This window comes from Mycteria americana, chromosome 1 (assembly GCF_035582795.1).
Source record: "Mycteria americana isolate JAX WOST 10 ecotype Jacksonville Zoo and Gardens chromosome 1, USCA_MyAme_1.0, whole genome shotgun sequence".
NCBI classification, from domain to species: domain Eukaryota; kingdom Metazoa; phylum Chordata; class Aves; order Ciconiiformes; family Ciconiidae; genus Mycteria; species Mycteria americana.
Window position 1 is genome coordinate 77,146,547 of NC_134365.1, and position 27,879 is coordinate 77,174,425.

Consider the following 27,879-nt stretch of genomic DNA (forward strand, 5'->3'; position numbering starts at 1 on the left):
TCTGAGTTGCCAGTAGATTTGGAGCAAGGAGAGAGTACTGGGTGCTGGGGAGCCCTTGAATAGAAAGGAAATTAGAGCTACAGTCAGAGATAACAGGAGAAGCAGCAGTGTGCTCCCTAATCATAGCTGTGAGAACATCACAAAGGAATGGAGATGGGCCCATGACACATTTGAAGACCTGTGGAAGAAAAGACATGTAATATGTAGGACATGATCTGTTTCTTAGAGGGGGGGACACAAGGGCAGCAGTGGGACTGACCAGCCTGTGCACCTGAGAAGGTGTTTCCCTGGGATGGCAGGAGCACGTGAACATCTGTAGGCAGAAGGAAAGAGAGATCAAATGAAGATGTTTTGAGCAATGAGAGTAAAGAGGGCAAAGAAAGACGCATCCTTGACACTTTTTCACTCATTCAGAATGAAGAGGAGGAGGAAGAGCAGCGTTCAGCAGGACAGAACCTGTTTCTTGAGAATGGTGGTGAGATCCTGGGCTGATGAAGAGACCATAGTGGTGCATTTGACACCAGCAACATCCAGAGCTGAACAGGGGTGGCTCCTGCTGCAGTGGTAACATATGTACCAGCTTTCACAGCTAGAGAGACTGGATTTTTTTAAGGTTAGGAAGCTTGTTTATTTGTAGCTGTATTTGATAGTCGTCTGTGGTGGTGCGTTGACTGTCCAAGCTTCCCTGAGATAATCCAGTTACAGGCAGCAAGAGCCCAAGCTTCTCCGTTGAGCCAAAAGTCCAACTGAGTCCATGTGCTATGGCACAACTAATGCCACTGACAGTAGCAGCAGTTAATATTGGGACACAGGCAATGGCCCAGCAAAAAAGACGACCACGTCATTTCAAGCACCCTGCAGAAGTCTTCAGGTTCGATGCGTGCCCTTCTCTGGGGATTAAAAGAAAAAGGTTGTTTCATCTCCAGGAAACGCCCAGTGCCAGTAAAATGGCTTCTCTGTAATAGTCCTAGAAAGGAGATCAAAGGAGATAAGATCAGACTGGAAGGAGATACCATCAGCTAAAGAAACGGTGCCAGAATTAACAATAAGGAGAACGAGCACAGATGAATTCAGTAGGGGTGAAAGTGACTGGGCCGGTCGGGCTGGTTGCTGCTCAGTGAGCTGTGGAGAAACACACCCAGGAGAAAGCCCGTCTGCCCCAGTCTGCCCACGGGAGAGCAGCCTGCCCGCAGCTCAGCTCTGCCGCTGCCATGACCTTCGTCTGGAAGGCGGCAGGTAACCATGTGTGTGCTTAATAGGTCTGGCTGAGCCCAGCGCCTACAGAGCCTTTGCTGGAAAAGGAGGGGACTTCCCCGAGGCGGTCTGCATGTGGAAACAACCTCCTCCTGCACAGAAAATGGGCCAGAAGGTCTCCCACGAGGACAACCAGGAGAACAAGGCTGAAACTCTAGTCATCTGTGAAGTCTTCAGCCAAGGCGTGGTCTATGCATCTCAAAGGCTGAAGGACTACCTTGGTTTTGTGGATCCTCAGAGCAAATTCCAGCCAGCCACAAACACACTGAGCGAGATCTTTTTGGTTAACTTCATCAGCTTCTGCGTGGAAAAGGGAGTGGAGGACCGTATCACAACCAGCAAAATGACCAAGCAGCAGTCCTCCCTGTTCGGGGTGGACTGGATCTGGACTCTGTCTGGAGCTGACAAGCAAATCAAACTTCAGATTGCCGTGCAGGCTTTACAGCTGGCGGAGCTTTTCTGTAGTGAAAGCAGCCCCGCTGAGGCAGTGGAGGACTGCTGCTGGGAAGCCGTGCTGGCAGACGAGCGCTTCCAAAACAGGAGCAGGTTTGAGAAGCTGGCGGAGTTCTGCCGCCTGGTGGGACGGGACTGCCTGGGCTTGTTCATCATGTTTGGTGTGCCAGGGAAGCCCAAGGACATCCGAGGAGTCATGCTAGACAGCATTGCCAAGGAGGAGCAAAAATGCTGCCTGTCGGGCAGGAATGCGCTACAGAAATTTGTCACCAGTACTGACCGCTTCCTGCCCACAAAAGACATGTTGGAAAACTGCCTCGGTGCAAACAACGGACCAAAGGAGGTGGGCAATGTGTACATAAACTTTCTGTAAACCGCTGGTTAACAGCAATGGCTCTGCACACTGGCAGCAGCGGCTGCGTGGGGACTCAGCTCTGCCTCTCTTGCTTTTCTTCTTGCACGCCATTCCCTCCACCTCCTCATTTCCCACCCTCTCCTCCACCCATCACATTCTCCTACGGAAGCCAGGCTGAGTCAGTCTCGCCAGGTTTTAAACAACAGGATGTACCTGCCAGAAAAATGCGTTTATAGAAAGCATGTCATTTTCCCAGAACATTTTGTTCGCCAGACATTAAGTCTTGGCTGGACCCGATGACAGCTTTATCGCCCTGAGCCTTTGGGAGGTCGCGTTAGACTTGACTCACAGCCTTTGTTTACTGTGTGGCAGATTTCTTCTGTAATAGGAGGTTGAGGCTGTAATAAAGAAAATGTACTGGTGCTGGTCAGAAGATTTGCACTGAGCGTGAAGGACAATACCAGGGCTTAAAAAACGCTGGTTGGGAGGCATGAGCTGGTTCACAACTAAGAGGAAAAGCCCTTCCCCACCATAGAGATGGGGCTGTATGACAGGCCTATTAATTACCTGCCTGTTAAAAGTAGAGCAGTGCCAGGCTATGGAGGGCCCTGGAGCTGCCACCAAAAAGCAGGGGCAGGCTTGGTCCCAGCTGCAAAGCCTGTTCTTGCTGAGCAGCTGCATCAGGTCAAGGTGTGGCAAAAAGCAGTGGCAGGTGTTAAAGAAAACTTGGGGAAATCAAAAACCTGGTCCTGGAGATGTTGGTGGGAGCTTTTTCAGGGCAGCAGAGGCAGCTCCTGACCACTCGTGGCAGAGACCAAAAGTCTGGAGGAGGCAAAATTATTTCACTTTAACTTTGTGTTCAGTAGCTTAGGGGCTGATTGCATTTATGCACTGATTTATTCAATTTCCCTCAGCTTTTAGTGGACAAAGGGAGACTTTTGGGTTGCACAATTGTAATTACTTTCTTTCAGCCACTGTTAACCGGTGAAGGAAGACCTGATCAGTTTTCAAACTGGTAAACTCACTTTGTTTATAGCTATCATCTGACTAGTTTTGTTGGTGCAAAAAACTCCTCTGCCTCTAGTTTTGTAATTTCATTCATTTTATTTAACAGAATAAAAATAATTTCCAAATCTCATTCATATTTTACTATTTACTATGTGAGTTATAAGATGGGGCAGCTGTGACAGCTGAGAAAAAAAATAAGGCTGTTATTTACACAGCCATTAAAAAAAATGTGCTAGAAGTTTTTGCAGCTTTTCATGGTGTAGGCGTGGAGGCTGGAAGGTGAACTGAAATAAAAACAAACACACAAGAGAACTGTGAAATTTTTGCTGAGTCACAAATGGAGCTGGGTATGGAGAAGGGAGGCCTTTTAGTTTTGAAATAGGTCATTGAGAGAGTTGGGTTTTTTTAAAGAGCTGGCATCATTGTATTTTGTGCGTGTAGCAGGGGTTTGGTGGGACAGAAGGGATAGTTCTGGTGTTTTACATAGAAAACATGCATAGCTATGGGGATATATGCAGAAGGGGAGGACTCTGCCCATTCAGGAGGGCTGAGTTATTTGGGGGTGGGGTGGGATGGGGGTGGGGGGGTGCCTGTTTAAAGTAACAGCATAACCAATACTGCAGCTGGATTGATTGGTTTATAAAAGGCCAGCAGAAAAAGCTTTAATTTTGCATTAAATTGGTATCTAACTGGTGCACATTGCGTAAGCGATTCAGTTCTGTCTCTCTGAAAAGGGGGCGGGGTTTTTCCTTTGCATGTTTTGCATGCTTTTTTGGAGTTGGAAAGGGAAGGGGAAAATCAAAATGTCTTGACTATATAGCATTTGGACTAGGAAGTTACACACAGGGGCAGTTGCCCATTTGGTTCATATCCTCCAAAGCGGCCCTGGTACCTCAGCGATGTTATGCAGGCTTGGTGTTTATTCTGGGAGCCAGGGTACATCACCCAGGCTGTGCCACACTCCTTGCCTGGTTGCCTTGAGGTTTTAGCTCAGGAACCCAGGCCCTCAGCGACACTGGGCACTGGCCAAGACTCTGTATTACGGGTAGTAATGGCGAAGATGCACAACGAAGTATTTAATGATGTAAATTTGACCATGTTCATTTATTCACTCAAGCTGGAGTCTCAGCTCAGGTGATCTCAGCCATACCACAAGCTTATGAACTGCACATATGATTTACCAGGTAAGGTGCTGACCTCAGAGTTTAATCCCATAGTAATTTGTGTAATAAGGTTAGTAAAAACAAAGTGAAGGGGTTGGGTTGTGGTTTGGTTTTTTTTTTTCCTTTGGACATTGCACTAATGTACAGTTTAATATAATGTATAGTTTGTATAGTTCATACTGTAGTTGAGCTCGAGAGCTCATTGAAGTGTAGCTCAGTGAAGAAAGGCTATCAGAAGAGGAAACTTGCAGCACTGCTGCTGGTGGCTGGTTAGTTTCATACCAAGAAACAACAGCAGAACACCTCGCACCCCCCCCTTTTTAAAGGAACTTTAAGAAGCATCGTTAGCTTATCACAGGATACAAATATCCACCCTACCTGGGTCCACCAGGAGTTTCTGACTCAAGCAGAGATGAGCTGGACCCTTGGTGCCAGTGCTTTATTACTCCAGGAGGGCATCTGGCATTGCACCCCCACCCTTCTGCTCCCCTGTTGCAGAAGCAGCAGCGTGGCCTGTGTACCCCAAGCTGTATGCTGCACGGACGCGGCCTGGCGGAGGCCTTCATCTACAGCTGTCCTATCCCTCAGCCACACAGTGACCCCTCTCCCGCCCTTCCTCCCTGGGTGATCCATCACCAATGCACCCCTAACTTTCTCTTCCATCTCCCACACCCTGGGAAGACAAAACCTCCCACTCCCTGCTGTACAGACATTTCCCTTGGCTGCTGCAAGGACTTCTGCCTCTATGGTTAGCTCAGCATGGAACACTGCTGGATAGCATCCACCACAAGCAAACAGTTGCAACAGAGATGGTTTGGTTAGAAGCTATGCACTTACACGTACGCTCCTGACGCCCATTGCTGGGAGCCAGGCTCAGGCCAAACAGAGAACAGCCTGATGCAGATGTCTTGTGATTGATGCATTGGGAGTGCTGCACACTGACTGGTAGATGTGTTTAAAAATAGGGTCCTGTTCTGTTAATTCAAACTGTGGGGTGGCAGGCAGGGCACGATCCCCAGAAGCACTAAGCAAATGCTACCACTACCCCCTTACGCTGTTCAAGGAAAGTCACAGATCCCCGCTGCTCCAATCCCATTTTGCTGTTCCCCCGTACATGTAAGAAGTTACAAACACAAGGGAGAGGCTGGTTGCTGCACTGGCTTTGCCCAAGCAACGCTCCTTTTCTTCCTGTTCACATAGGCAGGCTCAAGAGGCAAAAAGCTCAGGAACAATATGAGGTTCCTGTCTGTAAACCAAGTTATTTTTACCAGAAACTTTCAGAGGACACTATTAAACCCCTGAGGCAATGTGTATTTCCTTACCTGTGCCTTGAAATTGCCTTAAAAGATTAAAGCAGACAGAGCACCCCTCAGTCACACAGGCAGCAGGGAAGCCAGGACAGGTTAGGACTTGCTTAGGGCAAGTGGTCACTTCACCACACACATCCCAGAGCCCAGAACCAAGACCTGCTTGGAGCTCTGGCCCCCGTGGCTGTGAGAGGGCTAACACTGGCACAGATCAGGTGGGACTGCTGCGACACCACGAGAAATGCAGACTCAAGACCCAGCTACAGGAGTGAGATTAAGGAACAGCTCATTTCTTACCTCCTTTCTCTCAGATCCTCTGTTGCAACAGGAGCAGTACCCAGAGAAAGACCCCTGCCATGTGCAAGCATGCCTTCGCTTTTCATGGGGGGATATTTGCCTTTGCACAGTGGTAAGTTGAAGGGGACCCACCTCTGGTAAAGCCAAAGCAGCAGCAGCCCTTTCGATCCTGTTTCTCTCAGGAAACTTTCCACAAAATGCCTTTCATGCAGGAGGTTCATGTTTCCCCAGCTGCTTTGTAACACAGAGGTTAGTTGTACTCAGCACATCCTGTCAGAAAACTAGAAGAATACTCATATTTTCTGTAAGAAAGACAGATGAATTGGCTCAAAGGAAAGAAAAACACTAACATGTAAAACCAACTTTTATCACTGACTTGTTTAAATGCTACAGTACAGGACCATCAAGCAAAAGGGACCGCGACACAGTTTCGTTTCAGTAGATTATATAAAATCCCTCTTTTTATTTATTAAAAGAGCCTCATGTTCAAGGAAGATGTACAAAATAAAGGTTAAAAGAGGAGATTGGAGTGATAGGGAGAAAAACAGACACAGTTGACTCCTTGACTCAGCATCCAAATACAGCAGTTTCCACCAAACTCAAACAAGAGAGAAACACTTGGGTAAACAAATCTAACAGGCTTTCTTTGTTTTTTTGAACCTTCACTTTATAGAGTGTTTTACAATTATAGTTTGTCTCTTATGAGGTTGAAGATGATGTGCTCAGTAACACACAGGTGATTCACCTGCAAGATACTTTATTTCTTACACAGATGTGAAAAAAGCCAGTAACTGAATAAGCGGAGTAAGTAAGTAATACAGAATAGTTGATGCGTAACGAGCTAGAATTATTTTTTACAAGAAAACTTCATTAAATACAATAATGAAAACAATCTATGTGTATCCCACAGTGATATAAACCAGCAGCAAGATAATTTCTCTCATATTTCTGCTTTTTGCTCCTAAAAAAGGGACTGAAACTTACTTGAGAATTATTTGAATTTTGGAGCATAGTATTAAAGGACAAGTTCCAGAAGCACACATCAAAAATTCAAGACTTCAGAGGCATCTAATTAATAAAATTAATAACAGTATTATCCATCTGAGGTTCCTTAACTGTAGTATCTTTTTCTCCTTTTAATTTATGCTGAAATTAACCTTTTAAGTGCACAGTACCCATCTGTTGTACAGGCACAAAAGAAAACATGGCAAGCTATAACCTCAAATACCTACCTGAATCTTTAAAAAAGTGGTATTATACACTGACACTTGTAGCTAACTAGCATCCACATTACTTCATATATGACTAAAAATCCTTTCGGTCTCTCTGATTTCATCACCAGAACAAGATTTTTAGTTTCCTAGATTCCTTGCAGGACAGCTCTAATCTCAGCAGCATCTCTGTTGTTTAGAAGCAGAAGGTTCAGCACACAAGATGCCTGACGTTTACTAAAGACTAGGCAAAAGGCTGCTGTAAAAAAAAAAGTATATTAAAAAAAAAAAAATCAGAGCTGTGGTAAACAGCATCTAAGAAACAGTTTTAGATTCAGTGAGACATTTGAATTTTGCTGTCAGTTTGGTGACTTAAGGCTGTTCCCATGCATCCTTACCAAGCAAAACCCTTTGGAACTTTGCCTAAGCACGACACACAGGCGAGTCCCCCGACTGTATGCATACTGCATCCGAAACTGGGCTACCTGCCGAAACCCACCCTGGCAATGAAACCTGAGCTCGCTTTGTTCCAAATCCATCTCTGGGAAACAAGAAACTAAAACTAGATCCAGTTTTCCCCCAGCGTTTGTTTCACTGCACAGGACCTGCAGAACAACTGCTTTTGTACTCCTATGGCACCATCCACTATTTAAAAATAAATACAAAAGTTAGTATTTTTTTCAGTATTCCACACACATACAAGCAAAAAATTCCAGCTATTTGTAGAACAGTGCACAAAGCCACCTGTTTTCTCTAGTTTCTTTCATTGCCCAGGGATGAGAACCGTGACCAGCTGGAAAAGTGCTTGCATTTAAGAGAGGCTATTCCAAAATACAAAGGAAACAAATTTTGTATTGCTGTCTACCTCTCTGCTTTGATTACAAGGCAGCTTGAACAACTTCAGTCGTAAATGGTTAATTGTCATCCTTCAACTCAACAAGCATCTTTAAGCTTCTGATGTTGCAAAGATCACGCATACAAGACAAACACTCCTGGCCCTCATACTGCAAAAGCTCTGTAAGGATTAAAATTTGGCATAAGCAAGGTGAACAACCCAGCACATTCTATATATTTTCATACTTCGTACCAAATAAAATACTGGGTATGCACAGTATTAGGAAGTAAGATATTACTGCCATTTGATTACAGTGCTAAGAAAAAGTATAAATGAGTGTTTACTGCCCTAAGCAGCTACACTGTCCTCACTTGAGATGGAATATACAATATAGCTGAGCACTAGGCATCACATCACCTTTCCACAATGCAGTTGTTTCTGTGCAACATACAGTACAGTTTTAGTACAGCTGAGCTTAAGTGTCTTACTTGCCAGAGATTCAGAAAAAATTAAGCATTTTTAATGTAAAGGTAGCTTCCCAGCACTGTGCATCAGCCATCTCTGTAACTTCGTCCTGTTCCCCATTAAATGTTTTTTCTTCCCTTCTACACGAGATCACTGAATTATCAGTCTTCTTTAGAAGGAGAACCTCATGTCCTTGGTGTAGCCCAGTTTGTCCAGGTTGGGAATGCAAGCATACTGGATCATTGGAGGAGGTCCACACATGAGGATCAGAACATCATTTTGAGGTGGGGGCAGGTGGTCTCTAATCATCTCTTCATTCACAAATCCTTGGCTGTACTCCCAATCTGTTAAAAAAATGAAAGTAGGGGAAGAGGAACGAGGAAAAAAAGGAGGAAAAGATAGATACGAGTCACTTTAGAATGAAGTCTGGGTGTTTGGGGTTTTTTTAGTAACATTCTGGACTGTAGCATTTGTACACTCCACTTGCATTAGTGTCCTCAACACCGTTATGCTACATAGAAAAACTGCCACCTCTGCTTTTAAGACGCAAAACTGATGTACGGAGAAAACAAGGGCTAACTTTTAATAAAGCTTGCTAAAAGCCCCAAGTAAATCTCAAGCAGAGCTGTGAAAAGAATGTGAATCTTCTCAGCTCCAGCACTGTGAAATAACAACATCCATCCTCCTTACCCCACTGTTCACAAGTTCACTAGGGGAAATCTAACTGATGAAGTTGTTCCCAGCTGGAACACTTACGGTCCTAATCAGTTAGTACTAGGATTCAGGTTTACCCATCACATCCCCAGCCCTGGATGCAAAAAGCTGCTGACCCAAACCCTTGGGCACAGTAAGACTGACACATTTTTCTCCCACAGATTATAAAAAAATTTCCAGTTTTGGTCCAGTTTCACATATGGTAGTGAAAGTCTGCAGAACAGCGTTGAGGGGGTCTAAGGAAGAACTTTTATTGCAACTGCTAAGATCAGTTCACAGTTCACAAATATCAAAGAAAAGGAACAGTGATTAGAAATTCCAGGAGAACACTAATTGCAGAAGATGACATGACAGCAACATACCGTGGGGACAGCAAGACCCTTCCCCCCACCCTACTGGAGGTGTATTCTTGGTCACAAGGTAAGAGAAGGCATATGGCTTTTCCTTCTCTGCCCCAAACTACCACTGAATAGGAGCGCGAATCTATCCTGATGTGGGTGGGCATGACGAGGAATGCTAAGAAAGGAAGATGACAAGGAATGACACGGAAACTATTGAGCCTTTGCACAACAGCAGTAACTATTTAGCCTTTTCTTCCTCAAACTTGCACAGCTAAGGGAGGCACATTCAGCTAGCTCATCCTCTCACCTAGACCAGCCAACTATTTCACATTACCTTTAAAACTGGACTGCACCAAGCTGGAACAGTATTTTCATTGAAAAACACTGTTGATACAAAGGCAATTCCATTGCCTAGGAAGAAGATCAGCTACCATGAACTGCCATACAATGACAGCTAGGTAGGAGTCTGCACTTGGCTGCATCTCCATGAGATACAGTGCCTCTAACACTCCCACTGCAGCTGCCTTAATGCATGCTCTAAACACGAGACAATACGATAACACATTATGTCTGTGGGGAAGGAGGAAGGAAGGTCACCTTCCAGAGTAAATAATGGTAAATATTCAGGTGTAGTCATGGGAGGAACACTGCACTACCATTCACCTGAGGTGAGCTTTGTAGCTTTGGAAACACTGCCTGATTACATCTAAGTTTCTGCACACTGCCATGTGAGGAATGATGCTACTGGATGCATTCAGCCACGATTCATTAAGCAAGAAAAGAGCTCAGAAATATGCACATGACATACAATGTCTCCGATCAAACACATGCATTAATACTCATAACTTAAGCTTCAGTGGAAGTAGCATGTTAGATCTTACTTTCAGGTGCTCTGTCCAGTGTGTACCAACACTTAAAGCGACCGGGATGCTGAACCTGGATCTCCTCTAGCTCGGAACGTAACAGGATATCCTTCTCCGTCTGCAGGATAAGGAAAACAATGATTACACTCTGCATTTGAGTGCAGCCCTCAGATGACCACAGAGCATTAGCTACTCTACAGCCCTGTGAGATGGAACAGATTATTCAACTCCATTTTACAGGCGGAAGAGAGCAAACACAAGTTATTTCCGTGACTATCCTGTAGCAGAGCTAATAAAAAGGTTCATAACTTTCCCAAACCCTGACCATACAATGCCTTCCCTCTAAAAAAATAAAACAAAGCAACACCTGTATCAAAACACAGAACCTTCACTTGTTCAGGAAATTAGTGGTAGCATCAGAAGAGTAAAGCCCTCTTTTAGCACTCCTATTACAAAAGCAACTCTCATCACAAAACTAACCATGACTGCACACAAGTATCTCCCTACCCCTCCATACTGTGCCATTCAGTCAGGAAAATGCCAGGTTTTTCACCTTAGCCGCTTCAGATTTCATCAGCACTGCCATACGGAGATTGCTTGGTTTTTAAACAGGATGTGGAACAAATAACCAAAAGGGTATAGAGTTCTGATTGGAACAACAAACGTTACCCAGAGTATCAAGTTCTGCTCCTCCCTGATGCAACATCACTGAAGGCCAAAAGAAAGCCTTATTCCCGTAAGAGCAGCTGCAGTTTGAGAAACAGGGAAAAGGGTAGAGACTAAAAGTGGTACCATCCTCTGCAGCCTTAATAATTTGGCACCGAGTACACCGCTATGTCTGTAACTGTGGGGTTAAGGAGGAATGTGCCAGAAACTAATGCCGAGAAGGTGCCTATTTCTGGATCTGCAGTTGCATGTGTTCCAGAAAAGCTATTACTGGGTCTGACCAACTCAAAGCATGCTAGTCAGAAGCACAGTACGAGCCCACGTACATTGTCATCAGTAATCCAACACAGCTCTTTTAGGAGGGCCAAAACAGAAGATCAGCAAAACACACATTAAAAAAATATTCTAAAATATTTTAAAATATTAAAAAACATCTAGTCTGCAGGCTTTCCTGACTGACCAGCTGCTTTATATTTGTGCAGTTACTGGGTACAAGGACTCTTTAAAAGCCAAGGATTGATGTTTACACAGGCTGTTGCTAATACACAGGCAACTGTTCCCTGACTCCTCCCTGCGAGAAGCAGTAGGTTTTCTAGGATGCTAAAGCAGCTCTAGCCCTGTGTTAGTCATTCTGAATTACTCATAGCAAATCCTGGCCCTCCTGCCCTGATACCGACTGCACTTTATGCCAACTCCTAGGGATCAGCAGGGCTCAGCAGCTGCTGCAGCTGCACCAGCGGGCACCGGCAGTGCTCTTAAGGAGGTCTTACTGTAATAAAGCATCAGAACGGGGCATCTGTTGGCACTTGGATCATAGCTTCTGGGTAATAAGTCAGATGTGGTGCAAAGGAAATGAGGACACACTGAATATCAGAGGAAAGAGGAATGAGAGGAGAGCCTAAAGAAGCTAAAAAACACAGGCATGAAGTGAGGTTCACCACAAATAATGGCTCATAATCCAGAAACAAATATTCATTATGATGGAGAAATTTAAAAGCAAAAGGATTAACACTAGACGAACATCAGGCAGAGAAGGGGCATTGCAGTTCAGCAGCACACTACCATTTGGGTTGCCTGGTCATCCAAGAAATCTCTATCGCAAGGATTCCATGGATGAGAGATCTTCCCTTTGTCCAGCACAGCAGTATGATACACCTCAAAGAGCAACAGAAACGCATGAAGAACTGACAGGGGGAATGGAAATGAAAGGAGACAGCTATGCAGAATCACAGCTCTGTAGGTGAGGGAGCTGCTGGAGACTGCTGTTAATTTTAGCCTCACCTAGGGTGTCCTCAAACAGAAAGATTCCACACACAAACCCTGCTGTGAAGTTGGGGAGTTACAATTGCTGAAGGAGACAGATGTCCACCTCTTTCATGTTTCCACTAAGACAGCCAGCTCTGAAAGTCTGCCCAAAACATTAACAACTTGCACAAAGGAATGCAGAGTTTTAAAACCTTTATAAACTGGATTAGAAGCAGAGCAATGAGACACAGGAAAGCGAGCATTAGCTGGGAGGAAAGCGGCATTTCTGTAGTAACACTAAAAACCCAATTCATTATGGTGCTTTTAGACGGGAAGTTTTCAACAGTTCAGTTCAATTCTCCCCTCAGGGTTCGTATTTCTGTACCAGGCTTTCTCGGCAAGAATTTCATTTGCTGAGTGGAGTTCTGTTAGTGAAATAAAACTTTATAAACAGAAAAAAAGGACAGAATTACCTGATTAGCAAACAACAGCTGACAAACAGTAGGGTCATCTTTGTCTTTTATGATTGCTCGAATGATCTGCAGCATAGGTGTTATCCCTGAAAGAGAAAGGCAGGTCAATGATGCGAGAATGCGAAGGAGCAAAAGAAAGCACAAGTGAGCGCATGAGCGAACATATGAACAAATACATCTACCAACTGTCAGAAACCAAGCATGAATCTTTATATATACATACCAGTCCCGCCTGCAATCATCCCCACATATTTAACTTTCTTAGTAACTGGTTCAGCTTTCTTTTCAGGCCGAATAGCAAAACTGCCTGAAAAGAGAGAGAGAGAGAGAGAGAGATGGAAAACATTGAAGAAAGCAGGAAACAGCGCCTGTGATCCCTCCCCAGCACGTTCAGCTAATTGACTTTTTTTCAGCCTTGTCACCCTTCCCCCTCCATAAAGCAGGAGCAGGAAACAGACAAAGGTGAAGATGTCACAAAGTAAAACAAATCCTGAAAGATGATTAGAGATTGTAAGGTACGTGATAACATCAGACACTGACATGGGTTATTACTTGACTCCTAGTCAGTAGTCATAGCATCAAGCCATCACTACCTGTATTTCTATTTGCTCACATCCCATACCCCCAGTGATATTCAGAAGCCCACATTCTGGAAACAGTCTACACAGAGGAATTAATTTGCTCAGACAGTTTATTTAGCCCATGAAGATTATTTTAAGGGAAAACCTGAAATATGCAGGGTGTATTTTTTTGTATATTTATCTCCTCTTTTTGAGCTGATTTGCCAGTTTCAGCCAAATCTGACAGAGAGTTTGAAATTGCCCAAAATGTTGTATTTGTTGTATTCACACCTCTATTCATCCAGAATAACATGAACACAACATACAAAGCTCTGGAAAACCACGTGTCTGAGTTCTGCTGCTCACAAAACTGCCAGAAGGTTTTTGTGACACATTTGTGGCTGCACTATGCCAAAGTGAGATATTTTATATTGGCATAAAAGTACTTCCTACTGATAAAGTTCATTTTCACTTGGGAAATTAGCATTGGACAGCACAAATACCACGTGGTTTTTATCAGTGTATAAACTCTGTCCATATAAGCAGGGAGAAAATTCCCTTCTTTGAGAACAGTATCAATAACAAGCACTTCTACAGTCATATAACAATCCCTCTCAGCATGGCCGTTGACTTAATTAAGACACTAGCAATTTTTTTTGTGCAGAGATGCTAACAACAGAAAGGAATCCCCGTGTCTAGTGGGAGAGGGTGAGTATATTGAGAGTACCAGCCCGAATAATAAATAGAGGCAATAGCCAAGGTTCAGTTCATGCAGTATGTGTAATCAAAATGTAGCCACAGAGATTCTGCCCCTCTACTCTGCTCTGCAGGTGAGACCCCACCTGCAGTACTGCATCCAGCTCTGCAGCCCTCAGCATGGGAAAGACATGGACCTGTTGGAGCGGGTCCAGAGGAGGGCCATGAAAACGATCGGGGGTTAGAACACCTCTCCTATGGAGAAAGGCTGAGACAGTTGGGATTGTTCAGCCTGGAGAGGAGAAGGCTCCAGGGAGACCTTATCGTGGCCTTTCAGTACATAAAGGGAGCTTATAAGAAAGATGGGGACAAACTTTTTAGGAGGGCCTGTGGCGATAGGACAAGGGATAATGGTTTTAAACTAAAAGGGGAGATTTAGACTAGATGTAAGGAAGAAATTTTTTACAATGAGGGTGGTGAAACACTGGAACAGGTTGCCCAGAGAGGTGGTAGATGCCCCACCCCTGGAAACATTCAAGGCCAGGCTGGACAGGGCTCTGAGCAACCTGATCTAGTTGAAGATGTCCCTGCTCATTGCAGGGTGGTTGAACTAGATGACCTTTAAAGGTCCCTTCCAACCCAAACTATTCTACGATTCTATGAAGACTTGAACCCAGCTGGAAAAAACTGTGACCACTATTACTACTACTTTATAATGTTTTTTCTGTATTGTTTATTCTGGATAAATTATATCTCCAAGTCAGCCTTGCCTTTTCCTTTGTAGACAAGTAGGCCACTTGGTCCTCTGAAGTCAACAGTATCCCCTATTTTCAGGCTGTCTAAGTATTGAGACATCTTCCCTCCATCAGGAAACTTCGGATGGACACCTCTAAAGTAGATCTGTTAAAAATAACAATGAAGCCATTAATCTCACAACTCGAAGATGAGCGTTTGCCCTTCAAATATTTAGGTACCCATACTCCTCCTGCAAAGAACACAATTACTACATAAAAAAATACTATCAATGCAGATTTGACTGACAATAAAAGAGAAGCACTGAGTTTTCTGAAAAAGATTAAAATGCCACTCTTGCCCCAATTTTGATCAGATTGGACACAGACTGGCAATTTCTTCATTGTGTTTCTGTAACACAGAAAATATCTAAATAATCAACATGATTTACACCCAAGTTCAAAAGAGAAAAAAAAAGGCAGAATAAAAGGCACTGTGATTTCAAACAGAAAAACTAAGAAAGATCCCTGACAGCTCAGTTGCAAAGGGATATACCCAAACCTTCTTCTTGGGATGCCAACTGTTTGCACCTCAAAGTTAGAGTAGCAAAAAAAGTGGATCCCAACTAATTGAATATTCAGCCATTTACATTGCTAGAACTGTGCTGGTTTTTTTGGTTTAAATCGCATGGGTGTGGAAGAGTTTAAGCTGAGACTAGCTACACTTTTACAAGAACAGCATCATCTGCATGCATGGAGAGCCACGCTGGGAAGAAGGAGTCTTCTGAAACATTTCTATCTGAGTCAAAGATTTACATTTTTCCGTTGTCATCTCTTCAGTGTACCAAGCCATGCTGATGAAGGTAAGTAGGCAGTAAAAGGCAAATTCACGTCTAGTTTCACAATAAATGAATAAAGTGTTATTAGTTGTAAAGAAGAAAAGAAAAAAAACTTAAGAGTAAAATTCTAAGAGGAAATCCAGTGCAGATATTCAGGTTTTAAATTCCTGTCACCTTTAAATATATTTGCTTAGTCTAGCTACCAAGAGGCAAAACAAAAGAACATTATCACAAGACTCAGAATCACATTCTTGCCATCTAAATCATTCATTCACACTGTCTGGATCAGTAACGATAATGATCACTGCTCTTAATGATCATCATGACCATATTACATTAGCTCAGAAGGAGCCGACAGTTCAGACAAGGTTAATTCCTTATTTCAGAAGGATTAAAAAAGTGTGTGAACATCTGCACGTCTGCACAGATTTTGGAAAATTGCAGTATGCAAATACAGAAAATTATGCAGCATCTCATGAGACACACTCACTAAAGAAGTGCTTGCAAAATGCCACATGGACTGTAGGTAATTGCAGATCACTAGTTACAATAGTGGAAGTCCACAGTGGCACATACCTGAACAGAAGCCAGCACATCAGACTTCACATAGCACTGCAAGTGTAAAGGTGGGCTCAGAAGTTGCCCAGCCTGGTAAGAGAGCGTGACATTCTCACCTTGACAACAAGATCCACAAAGCCCTTGTCATCATCGCTGGAAACTGGAGTGTAAGGTCTAACAACCAGAGCTCCATCAACCCGTGCAGACAGGTAGATATGCTGTCCTGTATGCAGGGAAGAAAAAAAGCAGTTTGCTTTCAAAAGATTTTTCTTTCAGTGGACGTACTGAGTTGGCATGGACTGCAAACGCAATCTCAAAGTTCTCCTAACTACCTTGTTTTGGGGCACCACTTTTTCCTCTCTCATCTTCCTGACATTGTAATACCTTGCCAGAGTTGTTAACCATGCACAGATTCTACCTGGAAGGGCAGACAACTCTGCTGCTAATTTTAAGTGTCAATCATATCTGTTCCGATAGCTTCATGCATTTACATTTACCAAAGCTCTAACTGTAGGTGAGATCTTGCAAAAGATGTGATCACATCTCTCCCGTACAGACAAGTAAAAAGGACACAGGAGGGGAAAACTGTCAACTGCTGTTCACACTTCTTTATTAACATGTTAGTTATAAACTGTTAAAGTTTAGTTACAACTGAGTTTATAACTCTTCTTATGTTGACCACAGATCACTCATGTCAACCAGGAGGCCTACTAGCTGCCATCGCTAAGGCTGCGTAGACATAAAGCACTTTTCTAACACTGCTGTTCCTCCAGCTTAACATTTGAATGTAGCGATCACATTTCAATCTGTCACACATTCACCGAACTCTCTACAATAGTTTCTTTTTTCAATGTCTATGTTTTTGATGAAAAAAACCCTAGAATTAACTCCTTTGAAAGGTTTTCCTATAAAATTCCAACATCCTGAAGAGACTCAAGTGAAGAATACCTAGGGGGGGATTTGGTTTTTGTTGTTTTATCACTGCTAGGTCAACAGAACAAACTATCTCTTAAGATGAATGCAGCTCTCCTAAGACGGTGCAGCTCCTCTGCCTGTTATGGGAACACAAAGAGGGATTTTTACTGGGAGATGGTTTGCCAAGCCAGAGGGCCAGTGAGGCAAACCAGTGGGTGAATGAAGATGTGATACCTGGTGACGTGGGAAATGAGCAACCATAACTCACGTGAAGCTGTACACGGACATAATGTAAGAGTGATTCAAATAACCCCCTCAGCAAAGCTTATACACATCTGGCAGCACGCACGTTTCCTGCTAAGGAAGACCTGAAGGGAGCTGCAGCCTCCAGTTCCTCCTCCAGGCAAGGGGTGGCCTCGCCACCCCCTCCTCCAGGAACAGACCCATGGTGACCACTGCAGACTGTGAACCTGGACAGATGGGACTGCTGTTGGGGTATGTCTCACACAAATTGGTACAAATCCAAAACAGGTGCTCCTCCCAAAGGGAAAACATGCCTTGTGCTCTTACCTGTTAGAGCTTTACCCCGCCCTGACAGGATAGCAGCTGGTAGCCTCTGCGTGGGGCCATACACAATCCCACTCTCCCTCACAGTGAATTGTGTTTTTTCCTGTAACACTCCAGCTGGTGGTAAAAGCAAAATGCTGGTGCTGGACTAAACATGCAGAGTGCGCGCCAGTATCTGTCCCACAGCTGCCAAGCCTGCTGCTCCCAGCTGCTTTTACCACCCTCGCCAGCTTTCAGCTCTCTTTGCTTCCCACATCTCACCCAGTAAACCACTTGTGCAGTCACCCACAGATTAGCCTGTGCAGAGCACCTTTGGGAGCATGACTATGCTGCTCCTGGGACCATGCAGGGCCAGGCATACGCCTTCTTGGGCTATGCTGAAACAACTGGCTGATTTGCCCTGACCTTACTAAAACACTGGAGGAAGCGGTGGCATCCAGCAGGCCAAATTCACCCCAGATGGCTTCCGTTCTGTTAGCATGTAGGACAAGAACAGTTACAGAGGTGAGACAGCTCACTCCTCAATGTTCATTATGGGCAAGGGAGGGAAACTAGCTTTGCCCGCATGGCAACTTAACAGGATCAAGAGAATAATATATCCCAAACAAGAGGGAACCTAAACACAATGGACTGTAATGCTGGAAAGGTGCTGAGGACTACCACAAAGCAGCTGATCCACAGATCACTGCAGCAGGTTGTTAAAGCCCAAGTCCCTATTAAACACAAGTCACAATTAAATGCTCTTTATAAAAGCAGTAGGAAACAATAGCACTATGCTATTATGGAAGGCAACACGCCACATGGCAAGGCCTAAGGAAACATCTACCCCATGGTGATTAAGAAGTTCCATGAGACTGGCTGCAAAGTCAGAAGTGAGCAGATCTTCTGGCAAACTGCATGTGCTAGAGGAGAAGTAGCTGAGAGCGCTGCATCGGGGGATGGAAAAGGGACCACAGAGACCACGCACCATGGGAATAACACACACTGGAAAGTTGAGACTGGAAAAAACCAAGTAAAGACCAGTGTTTGTTTCTACTGTCTTCACAGAAACAAGCTGGATGTACCCTCTCTGTAAGTACAAGATTTCAGACCCTGCAGATGACTCACAGTATAAGGATAATCTGGCAGAGCTCTAAACACCAGCTCAAGCCATGTGGACAGTATTTAAAATTCAACAGTTCAAAATGTAGGAAAAAAATCCCCAGAAAATCTCTTATAGTATAATTAACAAAGACTGGATTCTCAGTAAGGAAAGACAGAACATACCTACAGGGAGACCCAGAACATGATCTATGGAAGGGAGAGCAAATCGAAATCTTCTTGTGTCATGACTAACTTCCTGAAAGAGGAAAATAAAAAGAACAATCAGCTATGTCATTGGGATTTAATGTTTGTGATTTCACTTGTAAAACCAACATGCTAGTCTGGCTTCCTGCAGCATTAAATATTTGGGGGAGAGCAGCATCCTAACTCAAATTTTTGCATAATGCAAATACGAACTCCTCTGAACGGGGCAATCCTGCAGAGGTCAACTTTTCATTCAAACTCCCTGAAAAATTAACTTTATCTCAAAAGATCTTAGAATTAATACAGAAGTAAAAATAGAAATAAAATAGACAAATGCAAATACTGTTTTGATGTATACTTAAGTGTGAATAGCAGAACTTAATAAGATACTCATATGCACATTAAGACTAAATGATAACTTTCTAAATAGTATGAACATTTACATTGCCTTCTGTGAGAAGGCCACAAGATAAAAATTAATCAGTTATTCAATTCTCATTTAAAGTTTAAATATGCAGGACTTCAAGGCCAAAAAATTTTGATTTTGATGTCTCAAAAGCAGATGAATTAACCATTTCAGTGTAGAAGATGATTTCAGAAAACACTAGTGGATATCAAGAAGATTAGGAAGTAGCAACCTGGTCCCCTTTGCTATGCTAAGAGCCTTAAAAATATCTTCCCCATAAAAACTGAATTAATCCTTAATTGAAAAGAGCACTCTATTTAGATAAGAACTTTATTATAAAATTATGACAATTTATGCAGTCCAGCTGGGATAATTCTTCTAATCTTTTACTAGGAAAGTCATACCTTACCTTGAATAAAATTTTGGTAATGAGTAAACAAAATGTTATTTCTTATACTATGTAAGTTTTATCTCTTAAAAATCAGGTCACATTCATAGGATTGAAAAAGACAGCAAAAAAAGACAGATAGAAACGGCCTACAGTCTAATGCCTCATCCGATGACTGTTTTTTTAAAGCCCTATGGGACACAATATCCCTTCTAAAGAAAATTTCATAAACATCCTATAAAATATTGTAACCCTTTTTTGGTTTGTTTTTTGTTTTTAAAGTAACCAATGGAGACAGATTTCTCTCTCATCACAGTTCGTCTAGTCTTCACTTACGAGTTCTGGTCACACCGATGAAATTTTCTTCAAAATAAATCATTTTAAGGTTTTCTTCACAATAAATCATTTTAAGGTAAATGCTAAAGAAAGAAGGGAACTTCTTTCTTCAGTCTAAAAAGGGCTTCTCTGTACCTATGTCTGTTCAGGAACAGTAACTGCCATTGAAAATTCCACTAGAAAGACAGCCAATGTGGACTTCACACTGCTGCTCTCACACTGACGGCTGCTGTTTCTGTATGAAAATTTCAGCACCAGCTTCACTACTTCAAAGCTGGATTTTGCCAATAATCCTTTATTTTAAGATGCTGTCTTTAACAGCATGTAGAAAGAACAAAGTTCTGAATTTCCAGTTAATCTTCTCATCAATTAAAGTCGAGATAGCTTAGCTGAAGGTATCTGAACACAAGTATTTTGGTGCATCACAAGAGACAATTGTAAGAAACACTAAAAGGCTGAAGAAATTCCCAGTACCTAGATCAGCATACCTACGCCTTGTCTCTGTTATACGGCCAAGACACTGAGCATGCCATTCAACAAGTTGTTAGTCAAGACTAGATTAAAGATAGCCTTGAAACAGGATGCAGAAGCCATTTCCAGCTAGGGGTCATCTCCGCTGCATTCCCCAATGCCATCATTTGGCATTGCCCTAAGCGCCTGGAAGCCCTTGGCCTCCAGCTACCAGCACGCATTTCTGTCTCAAGTTGCAGGTGCTGAGGAGTTTTCCACACTTGCAACTACAAATGCGAAGCTGGAGAACAGTTTTTGCAGGCTGGTGTTTTGCTGAAGGCACTGAGAGGCAACAAATGAATTATGCTTACCATTACAAAAAAAAACCCCTGAGGTGGTGGGCTTTTTTAAGGCATAAACTAAATTAGCACACCAAACTATATGATGACAGTTTTTTTCCTATGCTAAACACTAGGAAGCAGCCCTGTGACATCTCTTTCTCTGACAGACCGGAAGTATGGCATACTCAATTTGGGCAGATGTTAACATTTCAGCTGGCGGGTAAAAGGCAGACAGTGGGTAGAGGAAGAAAGGCTTCTGCTCACAACAGCTCAACAAAAAGGTACGTTCGATTTCCAGGTTTCACATGCAAAAATCTAAGCTGCATTAAAAGATACATATATGTCAAACTAGGCATTCTCTAGACCAACGCTTTTCAAACTTCAGTTTGCAGGCACCTAAAAACTGCTTCTACGTAACTGTGGAATCCTTCTGAAATTTCACATACATGTATTGCTGTATGGCAGCCCAGTACATGCGACTCCGTTTTCTGTTGCAAGCACCAGTCCATTTTCTTTAGCTGTGAAATCGGTCTAAGCGGTTCCTGCCATTTCCCTTCCTGGTCAAGCTTCCTGCTCCTTTGCTTGGGCCACAGTCCACTACAAAAAGTTTCTGCAAGGCCATACTCTCAACTATATAATTGAAATACGTCAGGTTAAAAATTACAACCCCCAGCTACTCCCAAAACAGGGAGTTCATTTGTTCATTTCTTGTTTTAAATACAAATCATTTTGATGCTCTGCTGGTGAAAGTACCAACAGCTTCATAGTCACAAAAAGGGAATGATAAATACCAACATGGGAACAGCAGAAACTTTAAAAATATGAAGGTCTTTAGCTAGGCTGGGCAAGCAAAAGGAGCAACACTACAAGGTAAAACCAGCATACTTAAATTCCTCTTGCAATGGAAGGTAAGCTCTAGCCAACCACACAGATGTCTTGAGTAGGCTCCACAGCCACGCTGAGAGCCACAATTCTCTTCCCAAGTTAAAATGTTTTTGTGTAATGACAGGTGTTTTTAGATTAAAGTTCTCATCTACTTCAAATTTAAGCTTGTAGAACACAAACTGAAGCATGTCAGGAAGACTCTGTCTAATTTCATCTTTCCCAGACAGGTGGATATGGCAACATTGAGAAGTTTAGTACCAAAGATGAGAGTGTTTGCACCAGATTTTTGGCAGGATGTTAGAAGCTACTAGCATTTACTGTACCAAGTTATTCTTTTTCAAAATTTACTTCTGTTTCCAGGACACATTTCCCATTTAGGCAAAAAAGTAGAAACATTCATCAGTTAAATATTCTCAGTTGATCAAGGTACCACATGCAGCAGCATTTGACATGGTTATATAAGAGTTGTTCCTCCATCCCAAGATTAAAAAAAGCATACAAAAAATAACAACAGAGAAAAAAAAACTCAGTGTTTAGCAAAAAAAAAAAAAAAAAAAAAAATCAAGTGAACTGTGAATTCTCTTCTGTTACAAACTGCTACAGCAGAAACCTGCAAGTAGCTTGATTCTCAGAAACATGTGCAGTGCTTCAAGCTTCCCTCCCCTCCTGCAGGTCAGCCAGACAGTACCTGCAACCACGTGCTACAGATCTCATGAGAAAGTGGGGAGTATATAATAATAGCGTTGTTGCGGTACACATGGGAAATAAATTCAGTAATGCTGCTCAGCCCAAGCCACAGGGAAGCTTTCAGTTCCCACGAAAGCAGGATTCGGAATGACAGTAATCGTTTTCTTTGACAGACAGAAGAAATGAAAGCCAAGCTATCAGTGCACTCTCTGCATCTCAAACAAAGCTCTGTTCCAGTCCAAAGTCCTTTTCATCAAAACTCTTCTAATAACTTTCTGATTTGCTTATTGACTTAAAAAGTCAACACTAAAAATATCTTCAGGTGTGACTTCACACCTGAAAAGCCAAGATTTCTATCTCATGCTTTTGATGGTGAGTTTATCCAAGGGAAATCTGGACTTTTCACCCTTCTTGGCTTTGATCCTCTTCCCACAAGTTGAGTTACGAACTTCTGATAGCAAGATCCACCCCTGAAAGGGTCATGACTTTCCCCGGAAAACCCCGTTGAGCAGCCCAGGAGGTACAGAACAGCTTCTACTTTTAACAGAGAGAAAGAGAAGCTGAGACAGCTCAGGTGCTGTCAGGACTACATCATTTAAACACCTTTCTTCCTGTAACACATTAGAATACATAAACCCAATAACAGGAATCAGTATCAACATAGTTCTGACAACTACTATGCTGAATGCTACTGACCATGAAAAAACTGCTCTGCCTGACAGGCATGACTTCTGTCTCAGCAAATCTAGTAGTGCAAAGTTTAGGAATTTCTGCTGATGTATGCCATAACATGAGACACACGTGACAGGAACTACGAGTTTGGTAATTTCTAAAGCAGCATTCTCCATTCTAACTTGCTTGGAAACAAGCTGCTTGCAGAACTCAGTTATACTAGGAAAGGAGCATTTATAAAGAAGCCCTTTCCTTAAAATACAAGTATTCATCCTGCTGCAACATTACCCAAGATTTAAGAAGCTATAAGCATTTCACAATATCCATGGAGAGGTCATGCTCAGCGCTGTACATGCACTTACCTCCTTATCAATCAGCCTCAATGCATACTTCACTTCAGAATCCTTCAGAGTAATCGCAGGACGGGGATTCTTGAAAAGCCTCAGGATGGTCACGTATATTAGCCATATTGGGTATGTCACAACCTGACCCAACTGCAGCAACACAGACAGAGTGTTAGACACGTGTGCATAACAAGAGAAAGTTACTTTGGTGAGAAGGAATATGGTAGCATGACATGACAATCTCACCACCAAAAAAAAATGTGTTTCTTTGTATTAATATGAGCAGGAAGAGGAAGTACTACGAAAACACCAGCCAGTTTGCTTTCTGAATACTTGACATTACTCCTACGTTGAGGCACTTGGCATACTGGCATAGGGTTGCCAAACCCAGCAGCTTGACAGAAGTGAGGATGACACCGCCCCATGTCCCCAGGTCCAACCATTAGCGAGGCTGAGCATGTTATGTCCAGCAGGCATGCACACGGACACACATACACAACACATGCCCAAATACACACGTGGCTGGCCACACTGACCAACACAGACAGATGGTCACACAAACAGCACCGATGACCGCATCCTGTTCCCCTCCCTGACCGATCAGGATGAAGGTCCGTTAGTGGGAAATACATATACACACATGTGTATAAGTATCCACCAGTAGCTGGCTTAGTCTTCGCAGCAGCTGTCCCCAGACTCCAGTCTCCCCAGTTGCCGACATCTGGATGTATGAGCTGCTGTTGCACAGACCCCTTCATACAATCATCACATGCACTGTGGACCCCCGAGTAGTTCGGGGTCTCACACTCAACCACAGACCCCAGTCTCTCTCTCTGGCAGCTGGCCAGGACCGCCAGACCCTCCAGCAGCCAGTGCCTTTGGTGGTCTCACCCTCAGAGATGCACGCACGTCTGGCTCCCAGGCCACCTCACCTACTTGCTGGCTAGTCCATCTTGATCTTTGCTAGCCATCGCACACTCATGCAGGGTGCTGGCAACACAGACACACAGAGCCTCCGACCCACAATCTAGCTCCAGGCACTAGCGCTTACACCTCCACACAGACACATGCGTCCAGAACAGCGTCCCATCCCCAGGAAAGCAGCTATGGAGTTTAACGAGGACACGGGACAGACTGCGCTGACCAGCTGCAGGACACAGCCACACAAGGGTACAGAGCAGGCCTGTTTACTCAGGGTCAGCCCTTTTTATCCCTTTATCCTTTTATTATTCCCCACATTTGTTCCTCCCCAATGGGTGGGTCTACAGGGCTAAAGATGGGTCACCTGCAGGCTACAAGCACAGAGACTGCCAGGATTGTGTGCAGCTAGAGGCCCATGCCTTCGTTTCTAGTGCCTGTTCCCAGGGACAGTCCTGTTCTTGTGAGTTAGATAAGCACAACAGCCTACAAAGTCACCTGGGTAGGCAGACTTGGTCCTAACTTACAACAGGAGAATAAACTGATCCTCTCCAACTCTGTAATTTGTTATTCAATGCTTTAACAGAAGAGAGGGGAAAAAGCATGACTATAGCAAAAAAAAAAACCAAAACCAAAACCAAAACAAATACTTAAATGCTTAGATTGCAGACAAGGAACTAATTTTTGGAAGAGCTCAAAGCCCTGCCCAGTTAGCTTGCACTTTCATTTTAAAGGGACCTGACCAGTCTTTTAGAAGGACATTTCCACGAGTGTGACAGTTCTCAGGAGGCTATATTTAAAAAAAAAAAAAGTCCTACATTATTATTACTAAAACTGTGGCAAGTGTAAAATTAATTAAAAAAAAGGGACAGCATAAACCCTCTCTTCTTAAAGTGCTACTGGTTTAAAATATATCAACACTGGGTACAGCTTGAAGGCACACCATGCCATACAGAAACACACACACACTGCATTTTTCACTTTTATTTGAAAATACTGAAATAGCTCCATATATGTTGTTCCTGAAGAAGCTGAAGTTTACAGGAATGTTATTCCTTAATTCCTGCAGATCCACCAGATTACTGAAGCTCTAGGAAGAACATTTGTTACTGAGTCACAAAAAAGGGGGGGACGGAGGGGAGTTGTTAAAGAAAGTGACAGAGCAGCAAATAAACTCCCTAATGAGAATTGCAACAGGTGAATGAGACCTGGTGGACATAGCAAGCTGAATCTGCAGCAGATGATGTTTCAAATAAGGCATTAATATGTTAAAATAAATTAGTTTAATTTACAGATGTGGCTATCTAAAATGGACCAAAAAAAGCGCAGCTGTGGTCTAGCAAAATTGCAGTTGAAAATGGGAATTCAAAAACTTGGGCTCAGTCCCAACTCCAACACTAATGTATGTCAGTAACAGATGATCAGGAAGGCAGGAGGAGAGTGGAGTTCAAAATATCATCTCTGCTAGTCAGCTTCTCCACCTGTGTGCAGAGATAAATGTTTTCTCCCGTCTTTGCAAATCATTTTTCGGTCATCAGATGTCAAGTGAAAACTATCACAGCTGTTCAATAAATGAGATTAACACACTTTCCCCAACTGTGCATAATCATCATTTTTTGAAGCAACGCACCAGATGTGAGTCTACTGGAACAGTATGCAGTTTAATTTTGACAAATACTTTTAACACAGTGTTAGCCTTGTGGAAGGCAATTTGTTATTCATGGTCAATTAGTGCAAAAGCCTCATGGGATTTAGCCTGGAAAGAAACAGTACACCCACTAATTCAGACGGCTATTTTAGTTCCTTACTCAGAAGGTATCAGCTGGTGGGCAGAAAAAAGGGGAAGAACTGAAGGCTGAATGATTACAGAAAGTTATCCTTGCTAAGAAATACATTCTCAGGGTTAAAAGTGATCTATATACTCTTACCATAGGGTATATCAAGATATTGATGAAGATAACTGCAGTGCAACCATGGAAGCTGCATCAGATCTACAGCAGCAGCAGAGGGAGTGACTGGCTGACCATAAGGCCAGGAATCACTGAATGAAGATCTGGTGACTCATGGTTTCCAGTTACACAAATCTTTGCCAACAGAGATCACAAAATAAGTAGCTGAGCAGGAATTTTTATTAATGGAAACAGACCTCTGCAGGATAACAAAAAAGGCCACAGGAAAGAAAAAAGCCATAACATCAAGATTGCCAGCCCCTTCCACTAGGGCGTGGTGAGCAAAACACAGTTAAACATGTAAGCTTATGGCAGGATGCTCCATCACCAAACTGCCCTACAAATACACAAACCAAATGCTTCTCTGGCAAGAAAATTCTTGTACCCTCAGCTCCAATCCCCCCTTCCCACACTTCCTCATTGAAATCCTATTTTTAAGTGATCTTAATTAAACACTCTTCTTATATGTTTTAGATAATGATGAGAGGATCAAAAGACAGGCATGTCTTCACTTCCACAGCTTTAGTATCTGCCTCATCCTCTTCTGTTCAAGTAACCTAATAAGCAGCTGTACCCACACTAGCATCTGTTGCATCCACCTCCATCCTGCTCCTCTCACAAACCCAGAGCCAGAAATGTTTGAGCAGAGGAAAGAAACGATGTGTCAGGCAGCTGCGGAAAGAGGGTAATGATGCATGCTACAGATAATAGCACTGCAAACCCACCGCTCAGCAGACATGATCCCGAAAGAGCTCTCGACTACAAGAGCAGCTGCCAGGCCGGTGGTTTTAAAGCCATCAGCACCGACACTGAAAAACTATTCAGGGAACGGGGGAAGGAAGGAAAACGCACACACCACGGCAGCCAACACAGGCACCATTATGCCGCGCACAAGAGCCGTGGGTGCCCACGCTGGCACACACGCCCCGGCCCACGCCAGCCACGAGAAGGCCCCAGAGCCACCGCATGGCTGCGGGGGGGCACACGGGGCTTCCAACACCGGCACCCCCCTTTTCCCTCCCGGATGATGGGCACACGGCAAGGGAGGCAGCAGGGACCTCGGGCACCCTGTGACACCGCCCAACGGCCTCCGCTCCGCTCAGGCATCCAGAGGCAGTCTCACCGCGGGACCGTTGGGACGGGCGGAGCGGTCCCGCCCGAGGCGCAGCGGGCCGCCGCGCCTCTAGCCTCGCCCGCGGCCAGGCCTCGGGGCCTGAACTCGGAGCCTCGGCTCGCTCAGGGCCGGGGGTGGGCGCAGAACGCAGCGCCACGGCAGCCGGCACCACAACCGCCCGCTGCCGAGAGGCGCAGGGGCCTGCTTCCGGCCTGCTTCCCGCCCCACCCGCCGCCGGGGTAGCGCGCACTCACCCTGCTGAGCTGGGACCCCATCGCTGCCCACCGCCAGAAGCGAAAGCACCGCCCGCCCCGCCCCGCCCCGCCCGACGACGTCGCACCGCGCCCCGCCAATCAGCGCCGAGCCGCTACCGCCCCCTGGCGGCCGCCAGCTGGTTCCCCCCGCTCCCTGCGCGGCCCCGCGGCCCGTCCCACCCGGCCGGCGCCCGCCGAGGCCGCGGGGTGCGGCGCGGCCGCCAGGGGGCGGTCGCTCCCCGCTGAGGCGCCCGGGGCGGCGGCCGCTGCAGCCGGGGCCGGGGCGGCCCGGAGGTCGGGGCCCGGGCGCTGCGCCCCTCGCCCGGTGCAGA

General features: G+C 44.3%; 2 protein-coding genes across 2 annotated transcripts; one reads left to right on the forward strand and one right to left on the reverse strand.

Annotated features, from left to right (window-relative positions):
* The first annotated feature begins 4 nt into the window (after positions 1-4).
* On the forward strand, positions 5-2,096 carry REP15 (RAB15 effector protein). The gene has a single exon (XM_075506965.1). The coding sequence runs from the start codon at positions 1,328-1,330 to the stop codon at positions 2,078-2,080; it is 753 nt and encodes a 250-aa protein (XP_075363080.1). The 5' UTR covers positions 5-1,327; the 3' UTR covers positions 2,081-2,096.
* A 4,092-nt stretch (positions 2,097-6,188) lies between these two features.
* On the reverse strand, positions 6,189-27,608 carry CYB5R3 (cytochrome b5 reductase 3). Its single transcript, XM_075506978.1, has 9 exons — positions 27,548-27,608; positions 23,331-23,462; positions 18,783-18,855; positions 16,151-16,257; positions 14,677-14,806; positions 12,874-12,957; positions 12,651-12,736; positions 10,285-10,384; positions 6,189-8,692 (listed from the first exon to the last, which is right to left on the reverse strand). Exons 1-9 carry the CDS (start codon positions 27,566-27,568, stop codon positions 8,520-8,522), a joined length of 906 nt encoding a protein of 301 aa, XP_075363093.1. The 5' UTR covers positions 27,569-27,608; the 3' UTR covers positions 6,189-8,519.
* Between the last annotated feature and the right edge of the window lie 271 nt (positions 27,609-27,879).